The sequence below is a fragment of the Martes martes genome (genome assembly GCF_963455335.1).
Source record: "Martes martes genome assembly, chromosome: 6".
Classification (NCBI taxonomy): domain Eukaryota; kingdom Metazoa; phylum Chordata; class Mammalia; order Carnivora; family Mustelidae; genus Martes; species Martes martes.
In genome coordinates, this window is record NC_137893.1 from 116,696,085 (window position 1) to 116,711,950 (window position 15,866).

Genomic DNA, 15,866 nt, shown 5'->3' on the forward strand with positions numbered 1-15,866 from the left:
GACTTTTAAAAAAATAAAAGCTTGATCGGAAAATATGTCTGGAACTCTATGGCGAGGGAATAGGGACGAGAGAGAGTAGGGAGAGGAGGCAGTGGATGAGGAGTGAGGGGTGGCGTGGAGGGGAGCAGGGCAGCTAGATGGCCTCCACGTAGTTGGCGGGATAGAGACCCAGCTGCCCACTGTCCAGCCGCCCGCGGCACCATCCCTGCTCGTCCTCCTCGCCCAGCTTGGTGAGCTCATCTCCTAGGAAGGTGACACAAAGGAGCGCGTCAACGGGGGCTCAGGGAGGGCTACCCACTCCCCCACAATGTTAGTCAGCTCTCCGATACTAATATTCTGGGCCGATCCCAAGGCCCTCCCAGGACTGCCCCAATGCCTGCCCTGCAGACCAGCCCCAGCCACACCCCGACACCCAAGTGCTGCCCCGGGCCAAACGCCTTATCTGGGTCTGTGGCCCTGTCCGTCCCCTACCCGCCAAGCCCAGGCCCAACCCCTGGCTTCCTTTTTCGGGTCTTATCCCTTCTGCTAGCAGCCCCTGGCCTCAGGCCCCGTCCCCCACACCATTCCCTTGCCCCATTCCAGGGTTGGCCCCGCCCACGCACCAGGCCCCGCCCCTAGCCGCATTCCCGGCAAATCAAGGCATCCCCTACCCTCAGGCCCCGCCCCTCCCCGCCCACCATACCGGCCTTGAAGCTGAGCTCATCCTGCTCCTGGCCGTCGTAGTCATAGAGTGCCCGCACACGCACCCCCTTGGCGTCGTCCTCGAAGGGGTTGGAGCCTCCATTGGCCTCACTGCCCCCGAACGGGTTCCCGCTCTCGTCGTCTGACCACTCGGTGGCATAAGGCTGGCCCCTGTCGTAGCTGCTAACGCTGAGACGCAAGGAGAGGACCCAGCATGAACTGCCACTCCCTTTGCCCCTCACGCTAACCCCCTCCTGCCAGTCAGACATCTGGCCCCAAATCCCACCGAGGCTGGTGCAGGGATGGGTCCTGTAAGAGGGAGTTCCAAGCCAGTGATTCTCACTGACAGCTCACTGGACAAATGTGAGGCAGGACAGTTAGCATTATTACCCAGTCCTTGAGTTGGGATGCTGAAAGGGACCTCTGAGAACATCTGACCCCTCATCTGAGAAGGGCACCTAGTGGTTAAGCAGCTTAACCTCTTGGACATCACATCCTGGCTCTGAGGCTTACTTACTAGCCTTGTGCCCTTGGGCAAGTCACTTAATCTCTCCAGGTTTCAGTTTCTCAATCTGCAAAATGGGATGCTTTACACACTGCTCAGAGTGTCAGGAGGCTTCGATGAGTTAATATATGGAAAACATTTACAACAGTGCCTGGCACCGAGTAGGTGCTCGAGGTTGCTGTGATTTAGACCATGTCTTGTCTCCTGAGGTAAAACTCATCTCCCCGGGTATGTGGGCCCCTCTGGCCCCAGGAAGCTCTGCAGGAGGCACTCACCTGCCACGGTCCCCAGCCTGGGATGTGGTCTCCACCACTCCAGTGGCGTTGGTCAGCGTCACCCCCTCTGCCTTCTTGGGCTGCTTCTCTTTCTTGGTGGCGGTGTGAGGAAGGTCTGGGTTCCACTCCTAGTGGGCATCAAGGGAGCAGCGAGGCAGGGGTGCTGCCCCCTGAGGTCCCTTCCAGGCCTTTCCGAACTTCCCTTCCCCATCCCCAAACCTCCTCACCTCAAACTGGGGCCAGTTCATGGGCATGCCGGGGCCGCTGGTGCTGCGGAACCACCGGAGGTCATCCTGGGCGTCCGCCCCCCGGATGGCCTGCTCCAGCTCCCGGTACACATGTACATAGCTGTGTGTGGGGGAGATGAGGAATTGGGTGGGGGGCGAGATGCACCGTGGCCCCTTCTCGTCCTTGCTGAGGGCCAGAGGGACCCCATTCAGGGGACTAGGGTGCTGGCAGGTCCCCCAGCTAGGGATCAGGTGGGCTGGTCCAAGAGTAATCCCCTTCCCTATCCCCGCCTTAGCCACTACCCCCTCCTTCCAGAGCAACATTCACTGTTTCTTTCTCTCATGCCTAGTCTGCCTCGGCTGGTACCCAGGCAGCCACTGTCTTTGGAGCCTCTTCCTTCTTGGCCCCTGTTGCTCTTACCCTTCCTGTCCCGATACCACAGGGCCCAGGGCGCCTTGCACACTACTTCCACCCTCGGCCATCTGTGCCCGCACCCACCACGCCCCCACGCCCAGCCACCTGCTATTCTCGGCCAGGTTGAGGTGGCGTTTGATGTCCAGCAGCACCTCCTTGAGGAAGACCAGCCGCTTCTCCTCGAACTGCTGGCACTGCTCGAACACCTGCTCCATGCTCTCCATGTACTGGGGTGTGGTCTTGCCCACGTCATCCAGCACCTTCTCATACTTCTCCTGGGTCTGTGGGCAGCGGAGCAAAGGAAGGGTGAGACCCAGGCCCACAGCTCCCCGCCGCCACCCACTCCGAGGGGGCTCTCAGCCGCCAGGCTCTGGGGCACCTTCTGTACATCTTGCTTGCACTTGTCCACTTTGTCCTGAAGCTTCTTCTGCTGTTCGGGCGTGACCGACTGCTCCGTCTTGCTATTCATCTCCCGCGTCATGGCCAGCTTCTCCTCCTTGCAGGCCAGATGGTAGGCCTTCTTGGCTGCCTCTAGCTGTGGGGCGGAGGGAACAGGAGGGAGAGCTCCCACTTAGGCGCGGGAACAGACGCGGGCCCTCGTCAAGCCCTCCCACCTGCCGGGGGCTGGGAGCACAGATTCAGAAGAGGCAGAAGGGATGTAGGACCCGGCTTCAGGTATCTGGGAGCCGTGCCCACTCCTCTGTGGATGTTTCCCTGTGTGGCGCTGCCTGCTGCCTCCATGGGCACCCTCCCATCAGGTCCTGCTGTGCCTGCCCCATGTGGCTATTTCGGCCAGCAAGGCAGTGCTGCACCCTCGCAGGCACAACCCCAGTGGGGGATGTCCTGCCCACTCCCTCTGTCGGCTTGCCCCCTCCGATCAGACTGCCCCCAGTCCGCTGATACCACAGTCCTGCCCACCCTCGCCCCATCGGCAGTGGCCACCCCCTGGGCACCTCCTTCATCTTCTTGGCCCAGGGTTTCTGGGCCTTGCGGAAGCCGTCTTCAGCCTCCTTGGTTTCCTTGAAGCCGCCCATGATCTGCTTGTGATAGGCATCCTTCTGCCAGTTCTTGACCTTCTCCAGGTCCTCGTTCAGCAGGTTGTTCTTCACTTCCTGGTGCAATTCGCTCACCTTGTCTGCCTCCGTCATGATGGCCCCCCAGGCTCGCTCCAGGCTGCCATACTGTGGCCCTGAGGAAATGGTCATGGGGTGACGAGGCCCTCATCACCCACTGCCCAGGGTCTCCCCCATGCTTCCTTTCTCCCAGGCTTTCCCTGTACTTGCCATGTCCGCAGAAATGCCCTCCTCTGCTCTCTTTACAGTTTTATCTGTCTTTCAGGGCCCACATACCTCCCCCAGGAAACCTTCCCTGACTGCTCTGCTCTCACACCCCGCAGCCTGCAGCCCTCACTGAATTCTTCCTACAGGATCCGCCTCTGTGACCACTCCCTTGCTCCCCTGTCAGCTGGTGAGCCCCATGAGGGGCAGCCTGGACCCCGCAAGCCCTCACAAGCCCAGTAGAGCACCAAGCACACAGTAAGCGCTTCAGGAATGTTGACTGAGCATAAAACTGAGGAAGCAGCTGGTGACAGATGCCAGGAGGCCACTGGGACCAGACATTCCACAGTCATTTGTTGGTCTGTATATTGGGGATCAGCTCTGTGCCAGGCACTATGCGGGGGAGTACCAGGCTCAGCCCCTGCCCTGGGAGTTTGGGTCTCGTGGAAGAAAAAAAAAATTAATAATTACACAGAAACCCCAACCTGAAGTGTTCCAGATCAAAGAATCGAGATCCAAGACCACTAAATGGTCTGGATTCTGGATTGCCTTCTGGATTGCCTTCTGGGCCAGCACAATTGCTATAATAAAGTTCGCATATGGGCCATATTAAATGTCCCGAGTTTGATCGCTGAACTATGGTTATGTAAACAAATGTTCTTATTCTTGGGAGCTACATGAAGGATTTAGGGTAAAGTGGCAGGTCTCCCACTTAAATGGTTCAGAAAAACACTGGCATCGAAGAAAGAGGGACTGGGAAAACAATGTGGGAAAACACATTCCCTGGTGAATCTGGTTGAAGACTGTGTAGTTCTCGCCAAGATTCTTACAACTTTTCTCTAAATTAAAATTATTTGGAAATAAAAGGTTTGTCTGGGTTTGTTTTGTCTTTTTAATCCAACCTAAAATTGTACAAAGTCGAGTTGAACAGGGACAGGGAGACCTGGCTGGGTGTGGGAAGGTCAGAGCGCGAGGGTGGGGACGGTGCCTTCAAAGGCCCCGTGGCTGGAAGGGTGCGAGTGCATCCGGGCGGCGGGGCGCACCCGGGCCGCAGACTGGGGGCAGCCGGAGAGGGCCAGGGCGATGTGCCCGGAGTGGGCATGGGGGCACCTTTCTCGATGAGCTGGCGCCAGCGCTTGGCCCAGTCGGTGAGCTGCTGCGCGTACGCCTTCTCGATCTTGGCGCGCTCCTGCACGCAGTTCATCAGGTCGTTACACAGGCGGTGGCCGTCATCGATGCGCTTCACCGTCCGCTTGTAGTTCCCCACCTGGCGGCCAAGGAGCGAGCACGACTCCCGCGGGCTCCCCGCCTCCCCCCTACCCCAAGCCGCCCAGGACGCCGCGTCCTGCAGGGGGCGCCCGCCGCGCCCGTCTTCCCCCGCCCTTCCCCGCCTCGCCGCCCTGCGGGAACGCACGGGGAGGCTCCCCCCACTCTCAGTTTGGGGCGCCCCAGCGCCCTGCATCACACCCGACGGCCTTTACACTCCCTCACCCCACTTGACACATAACTTCCTCGCTGCCACAAAGTACAAGATTTTTATAATTTGGACCCAGACTAGAATGAATTATTCATTTTGTTCTTGTGAGTTAAATGTATCATATTTATAGAGTCATGTAAGTGTTGAGCTGAGCTGCAGCTTCTTGACATAATATTATGTTTTGTAGACACCTCATTAAACACTTATTAATATAGGTTTGGCAGTTTTCACTTTGGGTTTTGGAAGCCAATCGAAAAAATTGTATTTCTTGGTCTCAAAGAGTTTGGGAGGCTCCTGAAATGCTGGCTTCTAGGCTTGTCACCACCTCTTTGTTGCTGTGGGGCTTCTGGAATTCTCGCCACAGGGGCGGGGCGGGGAGCCCCCGTGAAAGGGTAAAGCGGGGGTCTGAGAGCAGACAGACAGGAGGAGCCTCACCCACATCTAGAAACTCTGCAGGATCTCTCCGGGGGCAGCCGTGGGGCAGTCATCTTACCCCATCTCATGGAACACCAAGGCCTTTGGAGAGACCCGAGGGGCTAGGGAGCAAGGCCTGAGGTTGTGAGGGGAGGTGAGGGGAGCCTGGGCCGCCACAGGAGCTGTCTCACCTCCCAGAAGCTGTCAGTGGTCTCCTCTGGAGCTAGTGAGGCCTCGTCGTAGGAGCCAGACATGGTGTAGCCGTGGGGGGGGTTAGGGACAGGCGGTTGTGCACTGGTGGTCAGCAGGCGGGGCTGCTCATGCGCTGGGAGGGTAGAAGAGAGATCCCTGGAGAGGGGGGAAGGGCCCCACATGCCCCATTCCAGGCCTGCGGCCCCCATGTGCTGTGGGGATGGGGGCTCCACAGGCCTGAGCCTTGCACTGGTTTGGGTACTTCCCACCAGGGTAATCCCAAGAGTAAGCTCTAAGCACCCCTTGTGCGCATCCCCCATCCCTACTCCATGAGCCTTTCACCCCACATCTTCTCCCTCCCTTCTCCCCCTGATCCATTCCCCAGTTCCAAGTGTGACAGCCGCCCCAGCCACAACTGTCTTGGGCTCCCGGACTCAGCTAAATTAAAGGCATGCGATCACGTATTTGCTGCATACAAGCTTGCAGTCTGTCTCACAGACACACGTGGTGCCTCAAAGCCAGCAAGCAGCCTAATCATTATGCGTGTCCTGCACTCCCTCCCCAGGGCCTGGCACCCCACAGAGCCCCACTGGGGCTCAGCGAACCCCAGCTGCCTTGTCAATCTGCCCCTCTTACCACTGCCCCCCACCCTGATCTGGCTGAACCCTTGCACTGGACCCAAAATACCCTCCTCAGCTCTCCCACCCAACAGAGTCCCCAACCTCAGCCCCTAGAACCTTCCCAGATGCCCCACCTGGAGTCTGGACCCGCATTCCCTAGGAAGCCGGCTGCAGGGCCCGCCTCCCATCTCTGGCCCGCCCGGGCCCCTATAAGTGCCCTTTTGGCTGCCCTGGTGCCCAGCCTTCAAAGCCTCCGTTAGCCACTTACGTGTCTCCTTAAAGAGTCCCAAACATGTGGCTTCCTGGCCTACGGGTCAGACCGCTGTGATCTGTGTGAGCACTGGAGCGGCTATGCGTGGCCTGGATCTGTCGGCAGGCATCACAGCGGTCCAATCTAGGCCATGGGCTGCCCCAGGGCTGGGGACGCTGCCCTTCTCCCATCCCCCACCCAGGCCTTGCTGCCAACCCCTCCCCCCACCCCAGCAAGAATGGCTCAGTAGTCAGGAGACAGGACCCAGAGGGGCAGGGACCTGGTCGTCAAAGGGCAGTGAGGCCAGGCTGGGAATGACCCCATGAGTACCTGCCAGCCTCGAGGCAGAGGACAACAGGGGCTGCCTCCCTGTCTCTGCACCGCTCAGGGACGACGCGTCCTATCCCATGAGGATACTGGGGGAGGGCTGGCCTCAGCAAACTTCAGCCCAGCCTGGGGGCCCGGGGGGATGCTCAGCCCTTCCGGATGCTCATCTTCAGGCTCAGGGAGCAGATCATGAGGATCCTTGGTCGAGGATATCCCTCCCTTCTCTGGTCTCGGTCCCCCATCTGTCCAGGGGCTAGTACCGTTTTCGCAGTAATAACCCATTTCTGCCTTCTCCTTGCTCCTCCCCGGCCCTAAATATATCCCTTTTCACTTTGCAAAACCTCAGACAAACTTTCCCACAAACTCCTGCACAGAACCCTTGAAATCATACTGAACTCTTTGGATCCAAATAACGCAAGCTGTCTGCCGGCTGGCGGTAGGGGCAGGAGCGGGTGGAGGGTAGGGGACAGACCCTCATGAGAGTGGGGGTTAAACCCACCCCAGGCAGTGGGGAAGTGACTTGACGAGCCTTGATGGGAGGGGTGGGGGTGTGTCTTCTCTCCCCACTACAGAGGCTCACCTCCTTCACCCTGCAGTGCCTCTCCTGGGAATTCATCTTCCAGCCAGTGGGGCCAACTGACGCTGCCTAATTCCATTTGCTGCAGCGCTGCTTGTAAAAGCCAAAGGCTGGCAACATCCCAGCTGCCCGTCCAGGGGACCGCTTAAGTAAATTCTGGTGCAGGTGGGCAACAGAACGCTCTGGTCCTGACTGGAGGTCTCCCCAAGCCATGACACTGAGACAAAAGGAGCAGGGTGCAGAACAGGAAGACTTTGGATGCTTCCATTTGTACGGGGGGAAATATACAAACACGAACACTCTGGAAAGCCGGTAGCGGAGGCTGCCTTCGGGGAACTGGGTGGCTGGGGGATGTGATGGGAAGGAGATTTGTCACTGTTGGTCTTTTATGCCTTTTAAATTCTGCTTTGTGTACATAAACTGCAGTTTTTATAACCCCCTGGCCTGCATTGAGGGAGCTGGGAACTTGGACCTAGAGTACACTGATACAAACGAGACCGTGCAGCTAAGCCCTGGCGTGTCAAGACAATCTGGGAATGCACGAGGGCAGAAACCAATCTCCACCCTGTCCAGACCCGGATGGGACTTGCTGGGGCCCCTTCCTCAGTGCGGGCAAGTCACGGGTCTCTGGGGTCCCAGCTGGGGTAGCACATGTCGCTCTCGCCTTGGGGGTCCCCGCTCGGTCACCAAACTGCCACGTGACCTTAGGCGATTCACATGACTGTGACAGACCTCGCTGTGAAATGAGGATGCTAAGACCCAATGCAAGGACCGGAGGAAACGGTGAGGGGCCAGGCTGGACCCGCACAGAGGCAGGTTCAGGAAGACAGGCAGGGAGTATCAGGGAGAGGATGCGGGAGGGGGCGTGTGGACCCCCAGCACCACCTGCCAGACTCACCTCCAGCCCTGTGCCTGCCTTCTGCAAGCCAGCCTCACCTCCCTACCCTGGGCACCGGGGGGAGGCTTCACTCTGGTCCAATGCCAGGTCCCTCCTGAAAGGTGGTCAGGAGCCGCCCTCACTGAAAACACAGCTTCTCTCAGAGTCAGGAAGCCGGTACGGCCAGAATCTGCCATGCCCAAGAACAAGCCTGACATGCTCTGAGCAGAACCCATCAAATGGGCACGGCACCGTTCGGACTTTTCTCCCCGGTGCTTATAAAGCAGTTGCGACCCTGCGAGCCCTTTATCGTTGAGAATAACAACTGGCATTTATGGAGCACAGACTTGGTGCCAAGGACTGTCCAAGTGTCTTAACTCATCAAATCCTGCCAGGACCCCTACACAGCAGGTGCCACGTCACCCCCACGTTATCGCAGAGGGCCCAGAGGCTGGGACGTGACTGAAAGAGCTTGTCAGCTCTCGTTATTGATTTGTCACCGCTGCTGTAGTGGGGGTGGCTGTCCCACAGTGGGCGGGCGGGGCACGAGGTGCTGTTTTGGTAGAGGGGGGCATGGGCTCTGCTCCAGCCCCACCACTTCCTGATGGGATCTCAGTCAAGTCCTGTCATGGGGTCTCGGTTTTCCAACTCATTGGATGGAAAAACAATATTTCAGTCTCATGTGACAGTCAAATGGTAAAAGGCGATTATTGAAAAATACAGACCATTTATGGAAGTGTGAAGTTTGCATGTTGGCCTTGACCTTTTGGAGAAAAGAGCCCCAGGGTGAAAAGCATCCCTCCTCCAGGTCCCAGGCTTCCTGCCACCTGCCTCTAAAATGCCCCTGGAAGGCAGGGGCCTGGGGCGTGTTCTCTCCGCGCCCCTGGCTTGAAGAAGGGACAGAGGAATTAAGAGCAGGGGCCCAGAGAGGGCGGGCCAGCTGTGGACAAAGGCGGCATGTGGATTCCTGCAGCATGCACGAGTCACTATCGATCACAGGAGCACGTTCCCCCCCCCACATACACACCACCACTCAAACCATCAGCAGATCCTGGGCCCTGCTCTCAACCACGTGGTCCCAGCCCCATCACTCTCCTCAGTGACCTTCCTGCCTCCAACCTTGTGTCCCTCAGCCCTGGCCCAACTTCGGTCTGTTCCCTGCCGCAACAACCAGAGGGACACAGGTAATACCTAAGTCAGATCCCACCACTACTCTACTTGGAATCCTCTCATGACTCCTCATTTCCTCCAAGAAAAATTCTAATCCCTTCCCAGGGGGCCCTGTAAGTCCTCCAGCTCCACTGACCTCCTTGCTGCTCTAACCCCAGGGCCTTTGCACTTGATAGAAATGCCTCCTGCCCTGAATTTCTATGCCTGCTCGGATGTCCTAACCTCCCCGCGTTTCACTTGGCACTCTTTTCCTACCCCCAGTACTCTCCAGTCTCCCCTTCCTTGCTTTATAATTCTTCACAGCACGTATTACCATATGCCAGGCTCCCAACCCTCCAGAATTCATCATGTTTATGTCTTCCTCTCTCACTGTAATGTCGGCTTGCTAAGGTCCGTAGTTTTTGTCTGTCTGGTTCTCTGCTGTATTTTCAGCATCCAGAGCAGGGCCTGGCATATAGTTAAATGCACGGTACATTTTTGGTGAATGAATGAACGCAGAGCACCTTCTGGAACACTAATTCATTAAATAGTAGAAATACTGAATATTGTCCCTCAGAGCCAAAAACAAAATCACTGGCACAATATTCAAAAAATGTTGATAATGATGGTGATACAACCAAAAGCCAGAATTTCACCCAGATCCTACCTGTCCTCAGTTCTCAGGCCCCCTGCTTCTCTGGACTTCCCCTTCCTCTCCTCTTGGCCAACTCTCAGGGTCCAGTTCCAGGGTCTCCTCCTCTTTGATCCCCCATGATGATTCTGCCCTCAGTGGGGAGCCCTCCCTCCTCAGGGATCCGCAGCACACAGAACAGGCTGTTATATTAACTCCCCTTCTCACTCTCCCTTTATATCACCTATGACAGCCATTTCTGAATACCTGCTACATGCCAGCCTCTTCATACCCCTCATCTCCAATCCTCACGACAGCCCACTGAGATGGGCAATGACCTCCCTGTCTTCTCAGAGACTCAGAGAGGTTAAATTACTCGTCTAATGTCACACAGCAGGGAGGACACAGAGTCGGATCCAGACCCAGGGGCAAGTCCTTCCTCTGCCCTCCACCAGGCACCCAGTGCAGAACCAGCCCTCCTGGCCTAAGACATTCTCCCAAGGGAGTGGCTCGGTCAAACCCAGGCAGGGCCATGGGAAGCCAGAGCTGCCTCACCCTCGCCCAGGTCCCACAAACATTCCCAGCAGCAGCCCCGCTCCTTACGTTACCCTGAGATGGATGGGCTCGCTGCGCCTGACCTGGGGCCACTTCAGGACTCTAACCAGCCTTGGCTGGGGCTTCAGATGCACGAAGAAGTATCAAGGTCAGGTGTAAGGCGCTGTCCTTCCACCCCTCCATGTGATGCAAACCCCCTCCTCATTCCAGTTTCTGCTGCTTTGCTCAAGACTTCCCCCCTGCATGGGGTGCATACTGTCCTATCACTCACCTCTCCCCAAAATAAAATAACCCTGCTTCCCTTCAAGGGCCAACTCAGTTCTACCTCCTCCAAGAAGCCCTCCCTGAATACCCCAGTCCTCACCTACTTCCCCTCCACACCCTGGTGCAGTTCTTAGTCACACCTCCCATGAACCGCATCTCACTGGTTCCCACCTGACAAACAGAGAAAATCCTGCTACATTAGCACAGCAGTTGAGAGTGCTGCCTGTGGGGGCCAGACAGAAGGATGGAGCTCAGATCCCAGCCTGGCCAGCTGTGCGGCCTTGGTAAGTTGCTTAAACTCTCTGTGCCTCAGTTACCCATTGGCAAAATGAAGGCGAGAATACCAGCCCCCGGGGTTATTGTGAAATGACTGCCGGGTGTTTTAAGAGGCACCGTGTTAACTATTAGTGTTATTATTAGTATTATTAGTATTAGTATTAGTATTTAGTATCAGAGGTATTTTTATCTTCAGAGCTTTTAAAGCAGGAAACGTTTATCTCTCTGGATGACTTCACGCCCCCTTTTCCTCTCTTTGGGCCAATGGCCCCAGAGACCTTTGCTAAAGACTGACTTGTGTCCCCTCCAGATTCCTAGGTTAATCTCTTACCCCCGGCCCCATGGGACTGTATTTGGAGACAGGGCTTTTAGGAGGTGATTCAAGGTAAATGACGTCGGAAGGGCAGGGTCCCAATCTCACAGGACAGGGGTCCTTACAAGAAGAGGAAGGGAGAGATTCTCCCTGTCTCCCTCTGTGCACATACTGAGGGAAGTCCATGTGAGGACCCAGCGAGAAGGCAGCCGTCCACAAGTTGGGAAGAAAGGCCTCACCAGGAACCCAACAGGCCAACACCTTGACCTTGGACTTCCAGCCTCTGGAACTGTGGGAATAAATAGCCGGTGTTCACTCCACCAGTGTATGGTGTTCTGCCCTGGCCACCTGAGCTGAGATTCCCTTCCTCGACTGTTGGGCCTCCTCTGGGACCCCCAGGTCTCCAGGTGTCCTGCGAAAAGAAGACCCCAGGCCTGCCTTCCTCTCACCTTCTCTTTGGCTGTAAAATCTCTTCTAAGGTAAGGTCCATGTGGCAGTCCCCAAGGGCCCTCCCTTCAGAGATGACGCCCCAGGTAGGGAGGAAGGAAGACGATGGAAACACAAATGGGATAACTTGGGGTGGGGGGCAGAGCCTGGGTCTCCACTGAGGCTGGAGGGCCCCAGAGAGGCTCAGGGTCAGGGGTACCAGGTTGGCTCATCCTTACTGGAAAATGGTTAAAGCCAATGGGTAAAGCCATTCCATCTCTCCAATCATATCCTTGTCTCCAGGTCCGCCTCTTGGGGAGCCCAAACATAATAGCACAGATGAGGGGGCAGGAGTGGAAGCTGGCGATACCCAGGCCCCCGGCCTCTCTGTTCCGGGTGCATCGCTCTCCTTGAGACCAGTCATCCCACACACAGCTCGTCTGGAAGAGTCAGTCCTGTCCTGAGCCCACTGCCTCCGAGGCCTCCTGGAGGGCAGGGTCCAGGTCTGCCTGCTCTGAGGGGGGCCCCCTGAGGGCTGCACAGCCTGCTTTCCCAGTGTCATTGAACTCTGGGATGAATTCTGACCTGGAGGAAGGTGGCCCGTGTCTTTGTGGCACCGGGGGTGGAATGCGTGCCGCTCCCCTTCTCCCCCTTCCTGGCCAGGTAGGCGGAGGCCAGCCCCAGCTGTATTCGGCGACCCCAGCAGTGCACGCATGACAGAAAACCGCCCCCCGCCCCCACCACAGCCTCACGGAGCTGACATTCTGGAAGGGCTGGACAGACAAGAAACCAGACGAATAAGGAAATGGTCAGGTGTGTCAGATGGTGATGAGTGCAGTGGAGAGCAAGGCAGGGAAGGGGACAAGCAACGGTGGTCGCTAGCAGTCCTGCTCTTTCAGCCGGGGCGGTCAGAGAAGGCCACTGTCAGGAAGTGGCATCTGCGTGAAGACCTGAGGGAGGGGAGGTGGGAGCCATGCAGGTATCTGCGGGAAGAGCATCCGGGCAGAGGGAACAGCCGTCGCAGGGGCCCTGAGGTGGAAGTGTGGCTGCTGTGGTTGAGGAGTAAGGGGGCCACGTGGCTGGAGCAGAGTGAGGAGGGGGAGAGGGAAGGGATGAGGATAGGAAGGTTGGGGTGGGGGAGGCTGATGCAGGAAGGAGGCCGATTCCAGGGGACTTGTGGGTCAGACTGAGACCTCTGACTGCCCCCCCTCCGCCCCCCAGCAGAGGGAGCTGGGAGCCCCTGCGGGGTTTGAGAAGAGGCAGGATGTGACTGGGCTCAAGTTTTAAAGGACCCCTGGCTGCTAGGGGGAGAGCAGGGGAGAACAGGGCAGGAGCCTGGCAGGCAGGTGGCTGCGGTCATCTGGGTGAGAGAAGGCAGGGTTCCCCCAAGGCGCTGGAACGAGAAGCGAGAAGCGGCTGGAGTCTGGAAAGACTGACACTGGAGCCAACGGGATTTGCTAATGGCCGAGATGAGAGCGCTAGCCAGGAGGGAGACACGGATGGCTCTGGGGTTTGGGTCCAAGCAGCCAGCAGGTGGAGTACTGGGTCCTGAGAGGGGGAGAAGATCAGGACCTCGGTTTTGTCGCCCTGAGATGCCCATAAAGAGCAGCCCGGTGAGCACAGCAGGCCTGTGAGGAGGGGCCAGCCCGGGGCCCAAACTGTTCCTCTAGCCCGTCCCAGGGCCCCAGCCTCTGAGTGCCCCTGGGGCCTCCTTTCAACCCCTTCTGACATGGGGAAGACTGAGGCAGGATGCCTGGGTCTCAAACTGGTTTCCACTGTGGCCCCACTGGGTGCAATGGGGTGGAGTTGGAGAATGTGCCTCAGGAGGCCATCCTGGTGGGCTCTCTGCCCCAGGATCTGGGACAAGAGAAAGACATAGAGCAAGCACATGCCCTAGGGACATGTGGGGCGGAAAACAATGAAGAGGGGGAAAGTGGCCTAGAGAAGGCGGGTGAGGCGGCAGGGGAGGGCTGGGCTAGGCCTGGAGGGCCTGGGGAAGGGACAGCCCCCTCCAGCTCTTGCCAAGGGAACCTCCCGCTCCGGGCCTCACCAGCCCTCTGTTCTGGCTGGGATGGAGGCAGGCCTGGCTGTAGAAGGTGAAGCAGGCCAGATGTCCGTGCCAGCCTCTGGTGGTGGGGGGGTTCTCTAGCTCCCTACAAAGGAGAGAGATGAGCAAAGAGGGTGGTGGGGTCCAGAGGAGCAGGGAGGGGGCTGACAGTGACGGTGGATACGAGTTACTTGGTCGCCGGCCCCTGGGCAGATCGACATCCCCCACCTTGTCTGGCTTTCTCACCCCCAGGCCCTGAACCACGGAGTGAGAGCCCCCCACCCCCGTGCCTAGCGTTCAGCAGGTGCAACTAATGTTTGCAGAAATGAACGAGTTTCTTGATGAGGCTTCTCCCACTCTATTGCAGGCCCAGGGCTCCCTCCCTGGCCCCCATGCCAGCTACTCTGACCCCCACGTGCCCACAGAAACAGGGAGCCCCATAATGTGGTGCCCGGCCCAGCAAAGGACCCAGCCAGGCTTGTGGGGGATAGAGAAGCGCAGTGAGAGAAGGAGGCAGACCTTTGGCTGCCCGGGTGCCAATCCCCTGCCCTTCTCAGCCTAGGATCTCCCCCGAACACACGCCAGCCCAGGAGGACCTTCTGCTCTGCCCCAGGGCAGACCTGGACCAGGAGCAACTCACCCACCACATGACCCCACACCCTCTTCCATCCTTTCGCTGCCCAGAGCGAAGCAGTGCAGGGCCCCCGGCCTCCCCAGGCCCCAGCCCCGCCCCTTCTTGAGCAGCAGGCAGAGGCTTCTCCGCAGTGCCTGAGCTCCCCAGCGGCAGCCGGTCTGTCCCCAGGAGCAATGCAGCAGAGGGACAGCGACAGGGGAGGGAGGGCCACAAGGCACCCCCACCCGATCCTCCAACATGGAGACCCGGACTTGCTGGGGAGGGGACAGGGGTCCCTTGGGCCATCTGGGGCTCTAGGATGGTGGGGAGAATGAAGATGGAAAAGAGCCTGAGCTTGGGGGAGGAGAAAGATGTTTCTTGCCTGACCAGGGGGTCTAAGCCCAATGCCTGAGACCATCTGGAGCCAGCACTGGAGGCAGCGGGTGTGGTGGGGGTGGGGGGGATGTGAGTCTGCGGCTCTCCTGAGCAGTGCCCTGAGCGGGGGCAGGGGGCATCCTCACTTCTCCCCCAAGCCTCAGCCTGGAGAAGGGTGGTACCGTGGGTCCCCGGAAGCTCCAGCCCCCCTCGCACCCCTTCCCCGGAGAAGGGAGCATCTTTACAGTCAGGACCTGTGGCCGTGGTGGAGAGAGAGGGACAGAGGTGCAGAGGAGGAAGGTAACAGCAGGGCCGGTCCTCCTGTTGAGGATCCAGGTTCTGGACAGGGCCTCCCAGGATGCAGGCTGCTCCCCACCCAAGTCCCCTGACCCCAGCCCCTCCAGACTCTACACTTCCTACCGGGTGCTCCTGGGAGGAAGAAGGGGGCCCCCATTCTCCATGCCGCCCCTTCCAGCTGTTCCCATTGGGATGCCTACCTACCTGGGCCTGTCTGGGCACCAAGCTGGGGGCAGGTAGGAGCTCACTGCCCCCGCTGGGCCAGGCCAGGGCCAGAGGTGCTGGCTGTCCTCCTCCTCCTCGTCCGTGGTGGCGGGCAAGGAGGGGGCCTGGTGCCCGGGCTGGGGGCTCAGTGCTCTCGGGTCCCCTCCACCGCTGGCTCGGGAAGGCAGCAGCGCCAGAACAGCGGAAGCCAGCTCCCCGCCCCCCACCGCTGCCTCCTCCCCACCCTCCTCCCGACCCGCCTCCTTCTCCAGCCACCCACCTCCTTCTGCTCGTCTCTATGGCAACCAGGCAATGCTGCACCACCAGCCTCCCTCCCGTACGCCAGGGGACGCCCGCCTTCCACGCGTGGAGGACATCACCTCGGGCGGGGCATGCACACTTCACCTTCTCGGAGACGCTGCTGAACAGATGGGCTCACGCGGCCACCCTTGACTGTGGGGGGTCCTGCTGCAGCCCCTCTCCTCTCTCTTTCTCCCCAAGACCCTCCCTCCCAACATCCCTTCCAGACCTTGGGAACCACTCCTTCCCCTGCACCTGCCTCGTGTCCTTACACCTTGCCACCCGCTGCTCTGTAAACATTT

At 58.6% G+C, this 15,866-nt stretch overlaps 1 protein-coding gene across 1 annotated transcript; it reads right to left on the minus strand.

The window, feature by feature from the left end:
• On the minus strand, positions 1-5,525 carry PACSIN1 (protein kinase C and casein kinase substrate in neurons 1; the record flags this gene model as incomplete). Its single annotated transcript, XM_080806585.1, has 9 exons — positions 1-243; positions 683-870; positions 1,462-1,589; positions 1,689-1,809; positions 2,209-2,384; positions 2,483-2,638; positions 3,057-3,292; positions 4,491-4,647; positions 5,463-5,525. The coding sequence occupies 9 exons, from the start codon at positions 5,523-5,525 to the stop codon at positions 134-136; spliced, it is 1,335 nt and encodes a 444-aa protein (XP_080662711.1). The 3' UTR covers positions 1-133.
• Between the last annotated feature and the right edge of the window lie 10,341 nt (positions 5,526-15,866).